The sequence below is a fragment of the Diabrotica undecimpunctata genome, chromosome 7 (genome assembly GCF_040954645.1).
Source record: "Diabrotica undecimpunctata isolate CICGRU chromosome 7, icDiaUnde3, whole genome shotgun sequence".
Classification (NCBI taxonomy): domain Eukaryota; kingdom Metazoa; phylum Arthropoda; class Insecta; order Coleoptera; family Chrysomelidae; genus Diabrotica; species Diabrotica undecimpunctata.
This window is the reverse complement of record NC_092809.1, coordinates 93,777,022-93,801,354: the sequence shown is the minus strand read 5'-3', so window position 1 is coordinate 93,801,354 and position 24,333 is coordinate 93,777,022. Positions and strand designations below refer to the sequence as shown.

Here is a 24,333-nt window from a genome sequence, read left to right as displayed (position 1 = left end):
GGTCCTATGGTGACCTTGGCGTTCATTAAGTTTATGTTCCAATTGATATTAGGATTTGTTTTGGTATAAAAATTTTGGTTTTATCAGCGAATTTTCTCTTTAATAACAGTCAAATTTAAATAATTTTAAAGTTATTTTAAAATTCGCCATATTAGAGAAGTAAGTTTGTCTAGTATTCACCAAATTATCTTATTCATCGATCCTAGGTTTTAAAATTACTTCGATCGTTACGATTAGAACATACACTAAATCCAAATAACTGAAATTGTTTTTAAAAAATTTGCTCTATCTGTAATTTAAAATTTTCTAACGAGTAATTTATGAAATTTATAGTAAGTGATATATAATCACGAAGCTCAGGTATACCATTACGATGACTAAAAAAACAACAATACACGATCGATCAAACTTTCAACATCCCATGATCACAATGTAGACACCGCCAAATTTTATTGTTTTATTTCACGGACTTCAGAGTCAGACAATACTCAAGTAATTTCATAAATCACCATCAAAATGGGTTTGATTGGGGGTTATAATTCAATCAAGGAACTCCCTTTAGCGTTCTCTCTTTGCCCCTCGGCTGTTGAGAATGGAGGGACGAGGATTTGTTGTATACAGTGGTAAAACAATTTACAGTATCAAGTAAATACATATATATATATATATATATATATATATATATATATATATATATATATATATATATATATATATATTATTATGATTATTATGATAAGCAAATTTATGGATTTTTAATTGTATTACAATGGTTCAAAAATCTTACTTTAACTCAATCTTACTCACGCTCTGGGTTCGCGGTTCAGGATGTATGTTCTCTGCTGTTGTATTTGCAAGTAACAAAACATAAATATCCAAAATACTCGTAAATTTCATCAATATATTGTATAAATAAAAAAAATCAATAGAAAATGTCATAGCAACAGTTGCAACATATTGCAATTTCAAAATTATGAGAAAATCGAAACATACAAATCACATATCCCTAGCATGTTTGTCAAATTGTAGGAAAAAAGGAAAGTTGTTTCACTAATCACGTCGATAACTATTAGTCAAACACAAACTTGTCTCCCTATAATTCTCCTTTTTGAGAAATCTAAGATCAAAGTTGAAATAACAAATTAGATCGTCTTCTTCTTCTAAAATCTGGTTTTTCCTGGTTGAGTGACCTCTCCTCGTGATTAGAACTTTGCCCATCAAAAGTATTTTTATCAGACAAAAATAAAAAAATACTCAGACAATCTTTGTTCTTTTGTTTTTGCTTCCAATCGCTTCAGAATCTGGAAGCCTCTCAAAAAAATCTCCCTAGCCTCACCTCAGATAATTAGTATTGAATAAAAACTTAAATTTGGAATCTCTCTGCTTTTGTACTACCTAGCTGCAAAATCATTCACTCCGCGGCTTCTTACACTACTACTCTACTTGCCAAAAAACCCGCAGAAAATCAATATTTAATTTTAGTTAATAATTTTATTAAGAAACACAAATAACTTTTCTCTTTAAAATCTTGTAATCGGCTCTTGTATTTTTTCTTTCTTCCATCAACAAACCTGCCGTATTTCCCATCATTTCATAGTCTCCCCCTTCGCCAATCAAAAAACTCCATTTCAAGATGTATCTCTCCCATTCTTTCTTTCGGAAGAACCTCTACACACTCAACATATTAGCCGGCCTCGCTTGGCAACAAAATTACTACGTCCTACCGACTAATCGAAAACAACTTTTTATATTCTTCCTCTAAACAATTTATGTAAATTACTTTTAATCTTTCTGAAAATTCCAAATGCTATGTACAAGTGTGCCTGAGTGTTCTGCAAAATTATTCCTGGAATCATTAATTTTATCAACCCGCACTTTCACCATTACAAAATGAAAATTACCAAGTTCTAGGGAAGAACCGCGTTAAGAATTCAAAATTCGAAGTTTCGGCATCCATTTTGGAGCCATTATAAAGAGGTTTCAAGATTGAGACCATTCGCGTCCACAGTCTCAATTTGCTTACTCCCTTCACTCGTGACGTACTAATATCTTATTCTGTAGTAGTACAAGAACCGTCAAACGGCAGTGAGATTTGAATCTGCCTTTTACTCAGTGTCGAGTGACGACCGTCTTCCGTCTTACCCTGTGTAGATGCTTTTATACTCTCAGTATGCGCGGAAACGATCTGAGCGGGATCGGTTGGGGCGGGTGGTCACTGAAGCAGCGGTCGCCATGTTGCCGGCGGTCTTTAAGCGTCACTAGGCGTTTTTAAGCTATGAGGATGTTTTTCAATTTCGATAGCTTTACGAATAATTCTCGATGTCAAGGAGAGGATAGAAGCGATGATTTTTTACTTTTTTGAAATCTATTTTGTGACCTGTCTGACTATGATGTTGGGCTAGGGCTGAAGTAGTATCGGAATGTTTAACAGATATAGAATGTTCGTAAATACGGTTGTGGATTCGTAGGTTTGTCTGTCCTATGTATGTACGTGGGTAACTGGAACAAAATATCTCGTACACACCATAGTGTTCATTGGAGATTTGGTCTTTTACGGATCTGAGGGGATTGAACAACTTGTGAGTAGTGATGATGGTTTTGATATTTAGAGGGTTAAGAGTTCTACTGATCTTGTCAGTGACACCTTTGATAAAAGCTAGAAAGATTTTTTGTTGATCAGGCGGCAAGGTTTTTTTCATAGAATGGGGTTTAAAAAAAAAGAAAATTCGTCCATTACATGACAATTTAATATCAATCAGAGATTTTCCAGCATCAGACATGAGCAAAAAAAATACAAAAGTTTTTGGGAAAGGAAATTTTTACCACAAATATATAAAAGATTCAGCTAGGTTATTAGAGCCATTGCATAATTTACCTAAAAAAAGATATCAAATTTCACTAGTTTTTAAGCTGCCAAACAGCTTTTGATAGTGTTAAGAATATACTCTGCTCGAAACCTATGCTAGCTATTTGGCACAAATGCTCCTACAACTGTGTAAACAGATGCTATTGCTACAAAAATGAAACCAGTAGCTTATATTTCCAAAAAATTGAACAAATATCAAAGGAATAAAAAAGCCATTTTTTTTAAAATGCCTTGACAATTAAAGAAGCAATAAAATTTTGACAATACTCGCTAATGGGTAAAATTTGTAGTTATTACTGATCATAAGCCACTTGCGGGAAGAAAACTTCGTACAAGACCAGATGAAGAATTAGAAGATATGATACATTTCCTTTTACAGTTTGAATTAAAAATTAAATATGAACGTCGAAAAGAAAATATAGAAGCCGACTACCTTTCTAGAAACCCTGTTTTGATGCACTGTTGCAGTGTAAAATATTAACTGCAGAATGATAAATTTTACTAGCATTCAACGTTGCAACATTTCTAGCTTTTCTATCGAAAATAATTTAAATTGTGTAGATTAAACTTTCATCAATATTAATTTTTTGTTAAAATGTTTCGTTCAATCAATTTAAAGCAATATATCCAGATGTTACTTTCCCGCACTTATTCAATCTCGTCAGAAAAATGTAAATTGCTGAAAGTGCTCTTGAATACCAAAATACTTTTAAAAACCGGCCCGAGCATTCGGGCAGCCACTCTCGATTTCGGTATCCGATAAAAATCCTTTTAGGGAAATAATCCTTTGTAAAAATTAAGTCGTCGTTTCTCTGCGTTTACTTTCGTGCGAAATAATCATTTGTGTCGCTCTTAATGTTTATGTAAATCCGAGCGAAAAGTCCTTAAGTACACGCGACATGTAAAAACGTTTGATTACTTACTTTTTGGGGGGTTTGTTGACCGATAATTGGTGTTTCTCGGTCGACACTGAAATTTATATATCGCTTTTGGTGTAAAAGAGTATAATTATTGTATTTCAACAGTGAAGCATTGGTTATACATAGAATCTGAAACTTAGATATTATGATCACACATTTTTAGAAAATACTGTGTATAAACTTGTGTATTGTACTGAAATTATATCTAAATTATTCAAATTAAGTAATTAATTAAATTTATTAATTTTCTAATACACGCGCCAACAGTGCGTAGGGTTAACTTGAAAATGTTTAAATAGCAAAGTTATTATCCTCTAGAAAATTTCTAGGTTTAGGTGCTGCCTAGAAGTTTTTTCATCTTCATTCCAGTGTTACATTTATATTGACTACTTCACTAGACTATTTTTAACTGATAAAACGTCATAGCAACGCCATGTTTCCTAGTGACAAAACTCCTTCGTGCCCGTGATTTCTCAGCGACAAAATTATGACTGATCCGTCACGAAGGTGTCGGGTAAAAAAAGGCAATGGCGAAGACTATAAAGAGTCGTCTGTAAAGTCAATGTGGAATACTATAACAAAAATGGCACAAGAAAAATATTTTACGGAGTACAGCATAAAAATCGACCCTTTCACAAATATATCTTTCAAATGTGCAAGATTGGCCATTGACACCAAGTGGAGGAAGCTTCAAAGTGTTCAAGAAAAAAGAAAATTCAGTTCAAAAGCATTATCCACCGAAGAACTATTAAAAATCATCCAAAACTACGACGAGGAAATCCCCGATGGAGCACAAAAAAAGTTTTTTTACCTTTGCTCATTTGAACTTGCTTAGAGAGGCAATAAGGCCGTAAATTCACTTTTTCAGAATACAACAGCATTTTTTCCAAAACAAATCAAGGCAGTAAAGCAAAAGTTTGGCAAGCAGCAAATGGCTGGTAAAAAATTCATCAAACGAAAATGTATGCCCAGTTAGATTATTTTTAGAATTAATGGAAAAAATGGGAAGAAAGATTTTATCAGACAGACTCTTTCTTACCGTTCATACCAATTGGAAGGATGAATCTTGCTTCAAAAACTGTCCACTTGGAATCAACGCTGTATCTAAGTAAACAAAAATGTCAGCTGAAAAAATTGGAATAGACACAAAAAACGTAAAATAACAAACCATTCTCATCGATCTTCAGCTGTGTCAGCCTTATTTAAGCAAGGTGTTTCTTAACAAGAGTTAATTAAATTAATAGGTCACTCAAATACAAGCTCTCTAAAACCATATCTGCAGCTGGATTCCAGTCACCAAAGTTGACCAAAAATTTCAGAACTACAAATGAAGCTGAACCTTCGAGTTCTCAAATGCTACAGGTCAATAATACACAAAATTATGCTTTGGTAGAAAGGAATGGGCAAACTACTGTAGCTTATAATAATTGTACATTTAATATTGTTAAAAAATAAATGAAGATTATCTTTCGTTGGTATGGTGCTTTTATTGTCTCGTGAAATAGTCTTGTCGAATATCATTCGAGAGAAACTTATTTACCAGCAAATTTTTTTTCTGGTTTTATTTAAGTTTGTTGCTTTTGGCAATTTACGCAAATTAAATTTTGTCAAAATCACTCGACTGACGTCTCGTGATTAACTGTCAAAATTAAATTTGCGTAAATTGCCAGGCAACAAACTTTCATACCAGTCGAAAATATTGCCGGCAAAATTTTCTCTTATGATAAATACACTGTACTGATTATATTTCCATAGAAAATAAACGAAATAAATTTACCTATATAAATTAACGGTTTAGCGAATTATGTTTAATTTTATACCGGGACGACCATAAAGGTAACGATTGCTGTTTGCGGGCATTACAGCGGTATCTATATTTTAGAATGTTCAAAATAGATATCTAACGGAGAATTTTATTACAGCGAACTTTGGCAAAGTGGTCATAAAATGATATCGTGAGAATTTTCAAAGAGAAATAGGTGACTATACGGATGTCTGATAAAATTGGCGAAACATTGTAGCATGGCATTATTCTTCTACCTACGACTTCTCGACCGTTTACCTTTTCTTTAATTATTAGTCTTACAAAGTTTGGTTCTCAATTTGTGCCCTAGATACGAGTTCTTGCTGTTCTTAATGGTTGCTATTCTAGTTCTCTGTTTACGGTACAGTTATTCATAGTACTGTCTGATTCGTTATGTGTTTTGTCCATGATATTCTAAGCATTTTGCGTTAGAGTTACATTTCAAAGACTTCTAGGCGTCTCATCCTAATTAAAAATGCGTATCCACGCGCCAACTTCATAGAGAAGGGCATATAAAACGTAGCATTTCTTAACTCTATTTTCGAGCAATATTAGTTCGAGTAAATCGGACGTCTAAGCTTAGTTTCCGGTTGCAAATCATTAAATCTAAGTATCTAAACTTGTGAATTAGTGTCGGCAAAATCGTAAAAAATGTTCAACATTTTTTTTTTCTTTAACGCCGTTTATCTTGAAAATGGTGTTACAAAAATTTTTTACTGAGCAAACCAAAATTACTTTACAGTTTTTTATCTATTCTAGAGGTGATGTTACCTTTTTTGAAACACTCTGTATACATATAGCACTGGAAAGGCACTCGGTTCCGATAAAATTTATCCACAATTTTTATATGCTAGGAAGTAGCTGGCTGATTTCTATCCAGATATGTTAAAATCAGAAGAAATTCCCCATTTACTAAAAAAAGGCCTCCATTGTAGTTAGTAGAAACATATTTCAATTGATATCTATTGAGCAATCAGGGTTCAGATCTAACCGCAGCTTCATAGATCATATCCTATCCCTAACAACACATATTGAAGCAGGTTTTCAAAGAAAGCAAAAAACATCCTTTGCTTTCATTGACCTATCAGCTGTATACGATACTGTCTGGAGACAAGGACTAATCTGCAAACTAATCCGTGCTATCCCGTGTCAAAAGGTAACTAAACTCATTGATAACATGCTCACGACAGACCTTTTCAAGTCACAACAGGCAACTTTAAAACTGTCCAAATAAAGCTCAGCAATGGACTGCCACAGGGATCTGTTTTAGCATCCTTACTGTTTAATTTATACATCGCAGACCTACCTGGGACAACTTCGCAGATATTTGGTTAAGCTGACCACTGGACCATTGCAGCAGGACATAATAACATGGATATTACAGAAACAATACTAATGGATAACCTTGCCGTTATGGGAAAATATTTTCGCAAATGGAGGCTACGGCCCAATACAACGAAAACCGAAGTGTGCTGTTTCCATCTGAATAATGCCCAAGCCAACAAGAAACTCTCCGTTCACTTTGAAAACAGACTGCTCACTCATAACTTAACACCAAAATATTTTGGAGTGACTCTGGACAAAACATTAAGTTTTAAAGAACACCTACAAAGAATGGCAGCAAACCTGCAAACGCGAAATAATATAGTCCAAAAGCTGGGAGCATTACATGGGGGTCCTCAGCCTCCGTACTCAGATCATCCGTATGACTTGTATACTCGGCTTCTGAATATGCTTCCCCGGTGTGGCTCAATAGCAAACACACGAAGATTATTGACACCCAATTAAACCAAATAATGCGAATGATCTCAGGTACAATTAGACCCACACCAAACTATTGACTTCCCATTCTGAGTTACAATCCACCACCGAAACTACGAAGAAGTCATTCTCTTCTCAGAGAATATCGAAAAATCGAGGCTAACCATCAACTGCCCCATAATAAGCTTGGTATCGAAATAAACAGACGGCGCACCAGATATCAACCATTGTTAATAGCCAACTTCTTACATCAGAAACATTTTAACCTCACCAACGCTTGGAGAAGATAATGGGAGAGCGACTTACCACAGGAAGCACACCAAATGGCCTGTATCGATCAGAAACCGCCAGGTTTTGAACTAACTCACAATACATGGACAACGCTAAACAGAATAAGAACAAGCAGCGTTAGATGTACTGACAGCTTATATAAATGGGGAAAAACCCTTACTCCTGAGTGTGACTGTGGTGCACAACGGCAGACCGTCCGTCATATTGTTGAAGAATGCCCCCGAAGGCGATTCCCTGGAGTTTTCGATGAGTTCCTGAATGCGACCGAAAATGTTTTACATTATATTAATAATACATTAGATGTTCGTTTGTAATACTCCATGTAACGTTTGATATTGATTTTTAATTATGTGTTCTTATTGTATGCCATACGATAAATAAAATAAATACATAAAACACTTTGCAAAAGAAAATTTTCCGCATTGAAACTTCAAATTGGAAATAACATTCATCCACTGTACAAAAAGGTTTACGTAAACGCTCGAAAAGCCGAAAAGATCTTATCCCGACCCAAATCTACAACTACGCAACATTTAATTCAATTTAATGCTGTCAAATTTGTTTAATTGAACGAAATGTCTTTTAAATACGTTTTCAATTGAGTTTTTTAATTGTGCGGTAACTCTGGTGGCAAACACTTCGTGGACGGAATACACAATTTTTTACTTCCCATTTTCAATTTCGCCCTGCTTTGTCGGAATTCTGTGACTGACTTTTGTAGAAAAAAATGTGAAAAAGAAAAAATCTATTAAATTTGTTGATTTGAACTTAAACTTGATTTAATTAAAATCAATGTTTTGATATGAGATGTTTTGTAATGAGATAATTCTTTTTTTATATGATAGGACTTAAAAAATTCTAGTGCATTAACTCTTTATAAATTAATAAATTGTTTAAACATTTTTTTAAATTTTTTTTGTTTAAAATTAACTATACTATGTATCACTATAGAATTTTTCCCACTTTCCGAATCTGTTTTTACTTTTAACATATAGTGTAACACAAAGCAGCTATTTTGTTCAAAATTTTTTAAGAAAAGCTCGAAGCTCTGCTAATAGCTATTTCTATCCGTCAACACAGGCTCTCCCTGTTGTCGATATCTAGCTACCAGGTATACACCCTACACTCTCTCGGTAGGGTCATAAATAATGTTGAAACGAAAACGAGAATTTAGTGCTTATTAAATTGACAAAGTTTATTCAGATTCAGACTATTGACAAACCAGAATGTTCATAGTTTATACAATGGGTAGTTCACGAAGACGTTTATAAACTTATTATTTAATTTAATTTACAGAGACCAGTGACAAGTAACAAGTAAGTCATCAATAAAAATAAAATGTGTTGCCAACAAACACGTAATAATTATAGTAGGTACTGAATTATGCAGCAACACTATATTTTTACTGGTGACTCTTGTGAGGATACTACTATAAAATTTATCAGTATAATCTAACGCGACGAAATTTTATTTGCTTTCCTTTTTCCTCATTATAAACTTATCCAATGTTTTCCATGTCTCCTCTATTTTAACTACATACATTTTAGGTTAGTTTAATTGTGGACAGAAGAAGAGAAGTTATACCAGGGAGTAGAAAACAAAACAGTAGCTTATATCGACCTGTCTGTATCTGCTCCTATGCTTATGCAACCTTCTTATCGCAATGTTTGTTATAGTAGGTAGAACTGTTCTGTTTACTCTCTTAGTATTTATTAAACAAGCAACAGAGTTTGCCTTATTAATAAAGAAGGCAAAAACCGAACATAAAATGAAACAACACTTGCTTTCATTTGAACGTGGAATAACTCCTCACAGCTTTATGACTCTTATATAGGTGTTATTTCTTTTATTGTCAGTATATTACTATAGGTATATAGAACTTAGATTCTCAATATCTGCTCTTTTGTTCAAGGTGTTCTTTGTAGTTTTAATTTTACGTATTTTTTGTACACTACCTTTTTTTCCTTTACTGGTTTACACAGTTGAAATCATGTTCTGAAGAAGTTTTAAATTCAAATGATAATGTTTATTTTGTATTTGAAATGTTACTATGAATAATATTAATCTGGCTAAAAGCAATAGTATTTATATTTGTTTTCTTTTCAGAGATCTACAGGGAAATAACATTACAATTCTCTACGAGTCCGATTTTCAAGATCTTTCCAAACTTAAAATTCTGTAAGTATAGAACAACTATATACCACATTCTACTTTAGCATATATATCTTTTTATCACTTTTATTTCTATTATGTTTAAGTTGTATACAGTCTTTAAGGAGAAAAATAAAGCAGCGTCTTAATAATAATAGCGTTTATTTAAAAAATACAAAAAATGTTATCTGAAATATTGAATATAAATATTGAAAATCCTCACTGTAACTTATATTGAATACAACAAAATCAAATTCCTACAGTTTTTCTTGTTCTCGTTCTGCGGTAAATTTAGAATATTTGTAATACGTAAGATATTTGTCTAATACTACACAATTACGTGACTTTAATGTGGAATCGGGAATAAAGATAAATGGGAATGGAGTTTCCATTAACAACATAAGATATGCGGATGGCACTGCCATCATAGCGGAAAATATTGAAGATCTTCAGAGGCTGGTGACCATAATAGCGAAGTATGGACCAGAATACGGTCTAACAATAAGCGACAACAAGACAAAATTTATCAGAATATAAACAGCTCAACTGTAGGCTTACTTTTTATGTATACCTTTGGAGCTAATGTAACATTTTGATGACTTCACTTAGGATCTCTTTAATTAGTATTATACCATCAGGAAAACAAAAGTTATTAGGTCTTTCTGCAAAACTGCAATAAGTATTGGTAACATATAGTATTCGTGTCGAACACCTTATTGATGTCAATAGTTTCAGTAATGTTATCAATTTTTACAGTGGGTGTTGCATGTTTATACAGATAATAATACTAGTGTACGCAATCATACATTCTTTGAAAGCTGCCAGCCTGCGTTTTGAGCGTGCCAAATTCCTTATTTATATCTACTAATATTAACATCACAGATGTTTGTGCATCCTATACCTGAGCGAAGACCTGCTTGGTATATTAGCTAAACGAAATCGAGGTTGGCTTCTAAGGCTTCTGGACTGATTAGTAATTCTACAATAGACTATTAATTGGTCCCAATATCTTCCTTAGAACTTTTCTTTCGAAGACTTCCGGCTTTTGTCTTGTGTCTTCTGTCATTACCCATGTCTCGTATCCATAAAATACTATTGGTCTGGTAATAGTTTTGTAAACCCTGATTTTCCAGACATCCAGTGTGTTTTTTTGAAGCGGAACACATAGAAACACATGAAAAGAAAACTTTGTTTCACTTAACTATTCTTCTTTGAATTTCTGGTTCTTCTGTGTTTCATTCATGTTCAATGCAACACCCAGATATGTGAAACTTTCTACAGTTTCAATATCTTCCTCTAATTCAACTGTAAATGGGAGAAATACAACTTAAAATAAACTACTATGCAGACGACGCAATACTACTCTCTCAAAGTGAAGATGATTTACAACGTATGTCGCACCAATTTAATATAACCGCCAGAAAATTTAAGTTAATTTCCCCAAAAAAGATAAAATGCGTGGTTATAATAGCAAATTTACTAAGATGTAAATTGGTGCTGAAATTTTAGATAATAGAACCAGGGATGGAGTTTAAATACCTAGGCATCACATTATCTAGCTAAGGAAAGTTCGAAACTGAAGTGGACGATCAAGTGAATAGAGCAAACAGAGCCACAGGTTGATTAAATGAAACAATATGGGAAATAAAAATATCGCGAAAGAAATGAAAGGCAGAATTTGCAAAACAATCATCAGACCAATAATGACATACGCGGCAGAAACACCACCTGACACAGAGAGGACAAAAAAGATGTTAGAACAGCAGAGATCAAAACACTTACAAAAATTGATGGTAAGACACAAAGGGATAGAGCTAGAAGTACAGATATACAACGTAGATGCAAGGTGGAGAATATCAAGAACTGGGTAACAAATAGAAGAGTAGAATGTAACGATCATATAAGCCGAATGACAACAAATAGAGTAGGAAAGACGGCAATAGACGGTTCCCAAAAAGGAAGATGACAACTTACTGGTAGTACATTGAAAAACAGACAAAGTCATTTCTACATAAAAAAAGAAGAAGAAGAATTCAACTGTGGTTCAGTGTAAATTTAAACATTTATTTCTAGTTTGATCTTTTTTGCACCTGAATATATTTCTGCCGCCTCTTCTGCTTTGTGAGACATAATGCTAATGTCATCGGCGTAGGCGGCAATATGTATTGATTTATTTGTTAGGAGACTACCTCTTCCTATATTCAGCTGTCTCAGCTTCACATATTCGAGAGTCAGGTTGAATATTGTCAGTGTCAGCCCAGCCCGTCACTTTACTTTAATCCTTTTACTATTGAAAAGTTCTCGGTGAGTTCATTTTGTACTCTGACAGTTGCTGTTGACGAGTCCATTGTTGATTCTACTAGTCGGATGTGTTTTTAGGGGATTTACAAGGAAACTAAATTCCTTTAGTTGGCTGTAAGCCATGTATCACAAAAAATTTATTTAAAAATTCCTTTATAAAAGGTATAATAATAAAAATCCTATCGGGGAATATCACAGAACTTTTTCGGAATAACTATTCCACCATCAGTGCTATCTGGATGTACATGTTTGAAGCCACTAAATACATCGGTAAAAACCCTTTAAATGTTATATGATTAACTTTTGAACTACATTTTTGATAATTAAAAATTAGGATGTTTAAGTTACAATAAGATTTGATTACATGGCAACGTAAGACTCCACTGGAGTTGCTAGTCCATTGACGAAGTTGTAGGGGATGTTAAAGCTATGCAATATTTGATATAACTTTTGTCTATTAATTGAGCCGTAGGCCTGTTTGAAATCTATAAATATGTTGGGAACATCAATGTCGCATTCTCACGATTTGTTTAGAATTTGGTTCACTGAGAATAGCGGATCAGTTGGAGATCTTCCTGGTCGGATCCCAGTTTGATATTTCTCGACGACATTTTCAGTTAGTTGTTAAAGTCGTTTATTTAGTAATTTCATGTTTCTGGTTTACATTAAATGTAGTTGTTACCATCCAAAGATCACTTCATATCGAGATATGATGTAATACAGTACTTAATCTCTTTTCTTGTTTTAGCATCTGGGCTTTACCGGTACCCGAATATGATATTATTATTTATTTGGTTGCCGTTAGTTTTTTATACGTTTCTTTTTGTCATGCGATAGCAAGGCTGATAGAAATATTGTAGGAAATGATTTTTTTATTTTTACATTTTAATATATATTTTCGATATTTATTACTACCTTAAAAAATTTAACACAAATGACGTTTGTACGTCAATAGTATAATGTATTTTAATTAGTTATCTTAATTACAAAGCTTTATATTTTTAGAATCATAAAAATAGTTAAGTTAAATATATTTCATAAGATTTTCTACCATACTATCAATATTTGTTTCTTTTTATATTAAGCTTAGGATTATTTTTCGCAGGCAGTTATCAGTTAACTCGATAAGAACAATAGAGAGAGACGCTTTTCAAGATCTAGTAAATTTAGAAAGACTGTAAGTAAGCGAATTAAAAGACTGAGTACACAACCATTACTTTCTTTCTTTTTTAGACGTCTTAATGGCAACAGTATACGACACATTCCGGAAAATTTATTTTCCACATTGCCTAATTTATTTCGTTTGTAAGTAATTTATTTGTTGATGTTACGAGGAATAGTACAACACTTGCGCCGTTTTATGTCCTTCGTCTAGGAAAATGATTGTTATTAAAATTTAAATGCGCAATGCAACAACAAAATATTTATATATGTCCATGATTTAAAAAAAGCAAACAATTTATTTTTTACTTATATTTCGCTACGTTTAAAAAGGTATACTTTTTATAGGTTCAAAAATTAGAATTATGTTTGATAAAAATAGATAGTTAACTGTTTTGTTTTTAAAAACATTTAAACTTACAGCCTGAATTTCTGGGGAAAAGGAGTGTAGTGTGTACAATTAAATCGATTAAAAAAATACTGAATAGTTTTTTTATTTTAACTAAATTATACAATTGTACAAAGACAGGAAAAGATTAATTTTCACGTTGAGAAAGCCTATGAATAACTGTTCTGATGAGCTTTATTAAAGCGAAATACGTATCAACAGATACATAGACTATTTTTGCGTGAAAGGAAATCTTGACTGTCTTTAATTTTATTTTTATTCGGATCTACTCTGTATGAGTACAAGAAACCAATTCGCTAACGATTTCTGCTTAGCTGAGGAGACATGTCGTGGAATGCAAATTTTAGATTCCCCATGTCTCTATTAACATCTTTATCAGCGTCTGTTATACCTTGCATTTATAGAAGGTTCAGATTAAGGCAGTTATCTGAATTGTGTTTCGAAACTATTTTACGGATTTAATATCAGATGTCGCTATTGCGTCCGTTTCGAAGCCATTTTATCGTTGCTTCACAAAGACAGGAAAAGATTAATTTTCACGTTGAGAAAGCCTATGAATAACTGTTCTGATGAGCTTTATTAAAGCGAAATACGTATCAATAGATACATAGACTATTTTTGCGTGAAAGGAAATCTTGACTGTCTTTAATTTTATTTTTATTCGGATCTACTCTGTATGAGTACAAGAAACCAATTCGCTAACGATTTCTGCTTAGCTGAGGAGACATGTCGTGGAATGCAAATTTTAGATTCCCCATGTCTCTATTAACATCTTTATCAGCGTCTGTTATACCTTGCATTTATAGAAGGTTCAGATTAAGGCAGTTATCTGAATTGTGTTTCGAAACTATTTTACGGATTTAATATCAGATGTCGCTATTGCGTCCGTTTCGAAGCCATTTTATCGTTGCTTCACAAAGACAGGAAAAGATTAATTTTCACGTTGAGAAAGCCTATGAATAACTGTTCTGATGAGCTTTATTAAAGCGAAATACGTATCAACAGATACATAGACTATTTTTGCGTGAAAGGAAATCTTGACTGTCTTTAATTTTATTTTTAAATTATTTATTTTTATTTAAATATAAATTAATACATACGGGAAATTTGGAAAACATTCATATTTAAAATAAAAAATTGGACAGGAACCTTTGGGAGTGCAGAATATTCTTGAAGAGTGGTCGAGCTAAGTGATCTAAGTGCCAAGATTAAAATATGCCAGAAATCAAAAAAAAAACTTCCAAAAAATAAAACAAATATATAATTTGATATAAGGTTGAATGCTGGAATAAATGAACTTTGATCAAATGAAAGGCAGATATCAAGCACAGTTTTATTAACTAAAAGTACTTGTATAAGATTTAATTAATAAAACTGTGCTCGATATCTCCCTTTCATTTGATCAAAGTTCAAATATATAATTGTTTATCGAAATTTCATTTTATTAATAGGTACCGAAATAAAATATATTAAATTTTTGGTGTTAAGGCTGTTTTAGCAGTTCAAGCCAACTGCGATTTGAAATGGGCGTATCACTTACTTTTCTACACTGCTTACGCGAGACCATCTTTACTCAGTGCTGCCGGCCGACGGGTAGTTTAATGACAACAAATACATTATTCTCCATTCAAATTAGTTTTAACACGAACTAACTGACCGTACGTTCATGAGATTTGACGTCACGAAGGCGATAACGATGAAACTAAGCCCAATGATGAGTAACACGTTTCACTATTAGATTTCAGTATTTTTAGGCAATTTTCTTTAAAGTTGGAACACGCTTTTCTCGATTATTACTGGACACAGAAAGGTGAAACAAAAATCAACGATTACAGAAAAAAAAACTCTTTCGAGTGATGGGCGTAAAAAGTTTGGTTATAATAGAACGTTAAACAGTATATTCCAATTTTTCAACAGAAGTTTCAAAAAAATAAAAAAAGTAAAACCATCAGTTTAAAGGCAACATAATTTCGAATAACGTGTCCAAATTTCGAGACATTTTGTCAGTAAATAACAGAGAAAACACTGTCTCTAGGTTTTGATGCACCGATAAAACAGCCGATAATGAAGAAACTTAGTAATTCACAATAAATGAAGAAAAAATGGAAATGATCGAAGTCTATAAAAATAATATATGATAAAGGACATTCACACATTTTTTCAATACACGACACTTTTCCTATTCCATTAAGCCACTGAAACTTTTCTTGTACAATACTGTTCCTGGATCTTTTTTCGTCACACGTAACCACGATGCTTGAGTAATGCCAAGTTTAGATGTATCTATACATTTTGATGATATTGTTCTGAAGCTATTTTCTTGTGGCATGTTAAAGTAATTACTATTTAAATGGGAATAAGCCACAATTAAAGGTTAAAGTAAGTTTATTGACTTTTTAATTTCCACTTCTGAAATCGTTCTCAAAATACAAACATTAGTAAATTAAACAAATTTTGTTTTTTGTTGAAAAACAAAAACAAAAAAAAAGTAAAATTTCAAGGGAAATCTCTGTTAAAAATCTCGTACTAACCTCATGTTTTGGAATGGCTTTTCCAGGTTTTTGCAGCTTACATTTTTGTGTCACATAGGGTTATTCACTTAATCTAGCTTTACTCTGTTTTTTTCTTATTGATTTCATATTCTTTTTGTCGCCAAACACACTAGAATTCATTTTATTTACTTTAAAATGCAAATACATACACAATAATAATCGATACTATTGACAACACACCAACCTATATACTGGCACTTAGATCAATTAGCAAAGTACATAATACCGGACTTATAGGCGGCTTCATCTTTGGGCTTCCTTTGCAACCACTAGAATGAAGTTGGCACTTAGATCTCATAGGGGGGTATTGGCATCGGAACATAGATCATACTGATTGAAAAAAAGACAAAATTTATGTTTTGGCACTTAGATCACTTAGCCACTCTTCATATATTATATAATACATTCGTTTTAAGAATACAACAGCAACAATGGCTGTCTAGATAATCTGACGGTAATTTGCGGTTTATACAAAACATTGTTATTAGAAGAGAGAAAGAAAAAATTAAAATTAGGGTTTAAAAATTTGTTAGAAATCGAAGTTTTGCCGGATGCGCTTCGCCAATTGTTAATATTATCTTGTGCATTCGCCAATATTCATTTTTTTTATTTTCAGTGGTATCTCAACCTTAATGGGTTATGGTCATATATATAACCCATTGCCAAAAACTTACATGAATTACCGAGTGGGGTGGAAATGTTCCCCAACCTTTTTGGCTCAATATTTTTTGTTTTTTATAATTAAGAAATGTAAAAAAGGAATACATATATCAAAATATATATTTTTAATATGATGTAAACATTATAAACAATAAACAATTAGACACATTTGAAAAAATAATATGAAATAATTATAAAATCAAGAAAAATAATTAAGACAAAAAACAGGATAATGTGACATTTTAAATATTAATTTTATCACACATTTCTATTTTCTTTTGTATGTATTAAATCACCTTAGAATTATTTTAATGTATTTCTATTTCCTATAGTACATGTTAAAACACCGAAATGTTTTTTCAATCCTTTTGCATCGTTGTAATTAATCATGATGCTGCCTAATATCGCGCGTCAAATAAATATCTACTTAGATTGCTGAGAAAGTTTGGACTTTTGGAATGCAAGGACGCAAATGATTTTTACGAATGATGTCACTCCGCAATAGACCACGATACGATTCCAAGTCATTGTCAGTCCGGATTTTCTTTTCTAAATTTGTAATGGTTTTCGTTGTTCGTTTTTGTTATGGAAGATGTGTTGTATTGTAGCAGTTAAATATGTAGTAACAGTTTAAAGTTGGATTTGCAATTTTGACGGCTAAAGAGCTCGGCGTGTAATCTTCAAAAATCCGGCAGATATTGTTTGTGGAAAGGTGAATTCAATCAAATGCAAATGTGGCAGTTTTGTTGATTTGTTGATCACCGATGTGTTGTATTGTGTCTCATGTGGGAGATTTATAAGCAGTGATACAACGATTTAATAGGTCCACATGGTTTCAAGGAGTGTTTGAAAAGCCAAGCTTTGAACATTGCAGTTTATTAACCCGAAGCCCGATAATCTAGTGCCCAACTTCAAAGAATCGTCTATTTGTTTTTCCTGGTCATTTCAGACCATTTTGCAGCTTGTAAGGCAATGCAGATTAAAAAAGAAACCGACGAAGATCGCCACTCCGATGGTCAGACCAAATAAAGTGCGCTACCGGTTACTCTCTGTCTGAGGCAGCACACCGTGCCCAGGAGAGAGAAGAATGGCTAGCAATTACCATTCGTCAAATACCATAACGTCACCACATCCTTACGAAGGATAAAAGATAGGAGGAGGAGGAACGCAAACATGCTTAAAAAGTCTTTCTTATATCTTATTGGAAGTAGTTTTTTTGGAATATAAGGTTTATTTTTGCGCAGTATTTCATACACGGTTATATTTTTATCTAAAAGCTTATCTGCTTAATACTGGTAAAAAAGTTATCAGTAGCTATTTCATACCCAGCAGGTAAACGGAGGTTCATCACTACCTTTTATACTTGGCCTTTCTCAGGTTTGTTTCCTTCTTTGCCTAAAAGTATAAAGTTTATATTATTTCATTTTTGTCGAAATGCAATCAGCCGTGCCAAAAATCTTTAAAGCGTACTTGTTCGGCTTACTGTTCATGTAAACCCGAAAAGAAGCCTTGCCTCGTAAAGAGACTAACTGTTCATCCACGCACAAATGTTCAGATGGATTCAAAAATTTCTTGCAATTCGATACAAAACCATCAAAGACATCTTTGATTGCGGTAAATTTATCCGCAATAACCAGTGCGATTTCTGTCTTCTCTTGGTTCAAAATTGTCGAATCTTAGGAAGCACATAATCTGTTGCGAGACATGGTAGATGATACTACAGGACGACATATAGTTGGATCTTCTGATAATACACAGATTGGCTCTTTAGCAGCTTGGCAGGCTCCCAAAATAATAAGCAAACCAACAAATGATTCCACTTCTTCTTATACAGAAGAAGAAAACGTCTTCCTATTTTTTTCATAGCATTATTCGGCTTTTCTATTTGTCTCTAATAAAATCACATTCCAAATATATTGTGAGAAAAATAATTCAACATTTTTTAATTTGATTTTATGCCTTATTGGTGATAACTTTTCTTCTTGTTTAAACTTATTTAGATGATTTTTGCGAACAACAACCGTTTTACACAAACTTTTTGCTACTAATGTGAAATAGTGTCTTAAATTGAACAACATTATTTTAAGTTTATTTGAGTACTCTGTTTGCAAATTTGGCTATAGTTTTTTTTGTGTTCCCTTTTTCAAAAATTCCAATAAATTAATGATAACACCAGAAGAAGTAGGACAAGCTGCTGCTTTAGAGAATGATGGGCGTAGCATTCGTTACATCGTAAATGCTTTAGGAATTTCTCAAAGTGCAGTGTGTGATAGGCCAGAATACCTGTCACGGGATCTTTGTTCACAGCAGAACATCGGAGGCAACATTTACACTTCGCTCGCGAACATCTTTAGAGATGTTCGCAAAGATGTTGATCATTTAACAGATACTCTACAGATTGGCTGCCTAGGATTTGAAGAAAAAATTGTTAACGTTATCACCAATGTTATTTTACTCCCAGAGATCAATTTGGAGAAGTTGGTACAATAATGGTGTGTACAGGCATTTCCCTAGAAGCTTATACAGAAATTTTTAAAATTTGAGGTAGCAACTTTTACGCTGAAAGGTATAGTGGACAATGTTTGGAAGATCATGTAGTACTATTTGCTCCATTTTTCGGAGAAAACTTTCATCTGATGCAAGATAATGCTCGTCCGCACATTGTAAGAAGTAAATGAGTCAAAACTTAAATCTACGTTGTCCCAGATATTCTGGAATGACGTATTCAACGTAACCATGTTGATTTTCAAACTATTAATAAGTTTAAGTAAGCAATGTAACGAATGGGAGCAAATTCCTACCTTAATCCAAAAATGAATTTCTTTGCAGATTTTAAAATTTTTTGTTCATTTTTTTCTTGTTAGATCCTTTATTTGTAATAATTTTACTATTAAATTTTGTTTATTATTAATTACTCAATTAGAAATCTCGTTTTTAAACACCAGTTTTCAGGAAAAATCTGGGTGTCTGATTAATTTTGTACTCCAGTGTATATCTAGATAAAACCTTCTAAAACATTTTGTATATTACATTTTCTTAACATGTTCTAAAAATAGGTTTAAAAAATGATTTTAGGTAAAAATTAAAGTTATTTAGTTATTAGAAAAATATTAACAGTAGAAATTAAAATCAATTCTAAAAATAATTAAACTTTTTAAAACGGACAGTGTTGTATTATACTCGTTATTTCTGTAAGTGGTGTCTTAGAACAGTCTTTTCCTCATTACACACTTTAACAGACTTTATTCATTACATGCTACAAGCTGTTTCAGTACAAAAGATATTACTTTTTAATTTTTAAATTTATGCAATCAACTCTTTCTCTTGGAAAAATATTAGCAAAAGAAGTGATTAAAATAAGTGTTACATTTTTTGGGATAACTGGGCCACTTATTCATCTTTAGTACTGATTTATCTTCGCACTGCTTAAATCTTCTTCTTAATAATAACATCCATTTATTTTTCATAACTCATATTTAATGATACTCCATAATTTTTCACTACTGATTACATATTGAAATACATTAAATGGAATATTATCTCACTTTTAGTTCGTAGTATTTCTTTTTATTTAATATATTTCTATAATTTATTTACTAAAAATATTTACATAATTCTACGACAGTCTGAAAAATTCGCTGCTTGTTCTACCTGAACCGTATGTATAAATAGTAATTTATAATTTGTTGACTGTACACTACAACATGACTCTTCAACAGTTTTTATGTGGTGGATCAACTTATATATTTCTGATAGTCAGAACCAACAGACTAGGAAAGTCACGATTTTCCCTAGACACTCTTTGATACAGTAAGCTAACAACTGCTTTTATTAAATTTGGTGATAACAGTATATGATAAACAAAACATGCAAATGATTGAACTTAATATATTTTTTACTTATAAACAATATATTAACAATGTTAGATCGCTATTTGATTCTGAATACTAAAGATAAATTTTACTGAAAAAGCATAAAAAATCCTTTAAAATGAGGGTTTAAAATTAACCGTATCTGGTTGTACTATAGTTTGTTTTTTAACCAGGAGTAGTAAACTAAAAAGACAGATTCACACCCAAGAAAGTTACTAGAAAAGTCACTAAATACATCTTTGTTGTTTGATTATCTCGGCCTTGAGGTAATCCAGTAATCAGTATCGGACAACCTCACACGCCGATTCTCAACTCAACTTTGTTTGTTTATGTTTGAATAATATGCTTCAATAATTTATTTAATAATAAATGTCACATATTTGGAAGATCTGGGCCGTTGTTAATTTTACTTAAAATTTTATTTAAAGTGGGCATTTGATTATTGAAAAAGACGCTGTGTGCTATCTGTAGTACAGATGTTTTAACTCTTTCATCGTATATTGCAAGGATAGAAGGTCGCCGCCAATATTTTTAGGCCATCTTACTGTTCCGGTCTGCTTATATTCCTTAATTGTTCTGTAAATAGTTGAATTCTCAATACCTAAAATTAGCACATTACGAGTACTTTAGTAAGTCTTGATTTTAACAATACCTATTCTGCAAAACTAAACTGTTGCCTGTTTGATTTTTGCTATCATGGCTGTTATTTTGATTCCAGGATTATCGATTTTTATTTGTTTGTACATGTTTATAATGCATTGTTTTCCATTTGATGATTAATGACCCAAATCTACTCGGCGTTTTTTAGGTGGAGAATGATAATTACCACTAGTACTTGGCATTGAATCCATATTGTTATCTTAATAATTCTAATGGCTCCTCTACACATCGGTAGACGCGTCCGCGGACGACATCTACGTATGCATCTGGAGATGTGTAGATGGGGGTAATGTGATCATCTATTGTTTATATATCACGTCCGCGGATGCGTCTGCAAGATATCCGATTGTTGTCGGTTTTTTTAGCACAGATCAAAGGGTTTCGGTGCGGACGTCCGACGCCTTTCCACACATCTGACCTCTGACTTCTTCTTTTACATTTTTTTTAATGATTCTACTCCGATGTACACTCAAGTAGTAGTTGAACGTTCTAAATAGGCATATAGCTGCGGCAGCTGTGGTTTCAACATCAACATCTATTTTTTTAATGCTCGCGTAAATATTGTGTCTCCCGCGAATTAACACAGACTGAATGATTTACAGATGTATCCAGATGTGTGGTCAGCTTGTAAAAAATCGTCGATATAAATTTTAAATTTTAAAATTTCATAAATGTCATTAGTGTCAAAATGTTATTATTTAGTGAAGTAAACTTGCCTGTGGTTGGACCAATTACAAACAAGCATTACGGTGCGGTAAATTTAATTTACTCCTGGTTAAAAAACAAACCATAATAATAAATTTTTATTTTATATTTTAATAATTTTATGAAACTGTCGTAGAAATGTTATTGCCTAACTGAAAAATCAAAACTAATATTGTATATATAGTAAATACACTTGCTTCTTTTAAATTAACTAATGTATTTGGTATTCGGGAAATTTAGAAATATATATTGAAATACATAAGAATCTTTATTTAAAATATCTTGGTTTACAGGGATCTTAGCCACAACCAAATCAGTGTGCTTGGTAAGAAGACTTTTCGTGGGATACAGTCATTAAAAAATTTGTGAGTATTATTTTTTTTTATTTTTAATCAATATTATATTTTAAGGAGAAATGAAATTATACAAATAATCTTAATTTTTTACTTGACCATCATATTTTTTCATGGGTGTCAGATCTGTTTACTCATATCAGATAGAGTCACTTTAATACTTAAAACAAATCTTCCAATCTTCATCTTCATATTTTTGTATATATTCGGGTGATCTAACAAGTGTGCTGGGCATGACAGAAGGGTAATATTTTCATAAGCAAACCAATTCTTACTATAATTGAACTACAGCAGAAAAAAGTCAAAGAACAGTTGATGATAAAAAGTTATTCTAGCCAATATTATATTTTGTTGTTCACCATGCGGATGAACAACCTATCCCGATAAACAGAAAACGAAGATTTCTGACGTAACATGGAAACTTTTGACTTTTGGCGTAACATGGAAAAGACACTATTAATGTCAAATTGTAAAGAGCAAAGATGATTCTAAAAACAAGAAAAAAGAAATGGATTCAGCTAAAAAACAACGACCTGTATAAAGATACACTAATCAGACATATACAAGATTTGCAAGGTGAAATAGAAGATGTAGGTCAAGCAAATGATGGCATAACGAAGGCTCTAAAAGAAACGAAAAGAGATTGCTGCCCGACCGTTCTGACCCATAAAGCAAAACTAAAGATAGAAATTAAATATAGATATCCACCGGTCAATCCGAAAAGACGTAAAAAAAACAATTCAAGAGAACTAAAATAAAATAATTCAAGAAAACAAAAGTTTAAAAGTTTTGAATCGAAATACGAATAACATAAGCAACAAAACAACAAAATATGTACAAAATAAGAAACAAAGATGGAAACATTACTACTGATAAAACCAAGATTCTTGAAGTTCTCGAATCCTTTTATCGCGAAATGTATGAGAGCACTGACGAAAGACTAGATTAGCCCCTGTCCAAAATGACAAACCAGGGATCAGCATTAATGCCCGAAATAAATACATACGCAATCAAAACGGCACTTTTAAAAATGAAAAATAACAAATCCCTTTCGATGAAGGAATAGTGATAGAAGCGATCAAACTAGGTGGAAATAAAATTATCCAGGCTTTGGCCAAGCTTTTTACCGAATGCTTCTACCAAGGAAAAACTCCTTTTCAGTGGAGCAATGCAGTCATTATTTTATTGCACAAGCAAGGAGACATAACAGATCTAAAAAACTACCGTCCTATCAGTTTTCTTTCACACATATATAAACTTATCACAAAAATTATCAAAAAAAGACTAGACGCCAAATTACACTTTTATCTGATAGAGAAGTCTACAGAATACAACAGACTATGGACACTTATATTTGTCGAATGCCAAATAGACCATTGCTACACTAATATGAACCAAAATGCCACAACTAGCGTAAGACTATCTGAACAAGAAACAAATAAATTCTGTATGCAGCGAGGAGTAAGGCAAGGAGACACCGTCTCTCCAAAGCTATTCATGACGCTTTTAGAACATACTTGTAAGAAGGCACATCTGAACGTTCATGGTATAAACATAAATGGAGAGAAGCTCAGTCATTTGACATTTGCAGATGACATCGTCCTTATAGCCGATCATATGGATGATGCAATAATAATGTTTGAAAAATTATATCATGCTTCATTGGTGGTCGGATTTAAACAAGACGCAAATAATGACTACATTATATAAGTACTTAGGACATGAAATTCGGTTGGGCAGAGATATCCAGAAATGTGAGCTCCCACGTCGCATAGGATTAGCCTGGGCAGCGTTTGGTAAATTAAACTATGTATTTAAATCGAATCTACCCATATGCCTCAAAAGGAATTTCTTTGACCAATGTGTG

At 32.6% G+C, this 24,333-nt stretch overlaps 1 protein-coding gene across 1 annotated transcript in view; it reads left to right on the top strand.

Moving 5' to 3' along the window:
• The window catches only part of sli (slit guidance ligand), a 138,739-nt gene that overhangs the window by 5,162 nt on the left and 109,244 nt on the right, over window positions 1-24,333 (top strand). The window contains exons 2-5 of the mRNA XM_072539113.1: window positions 9,749-9,820; window positions 13,200-13,271; window positions 13,328-13,399; window positions 22,407-22,478. Of these exons, the coding sequence (XP_072395214.1) occupies window positions 9,749-9,820; window positions 13,200-13,271; window positions 13,328-13,399; window positions 22,407-22,478 (288 nt within the window). The remainder of the gene's footprint in view (window positions 1-9,748; window positions 9,821-13,199; window positions 13,272-13,327; window positions 13,400-22,406; window positions 22,479-24,333) is intronic.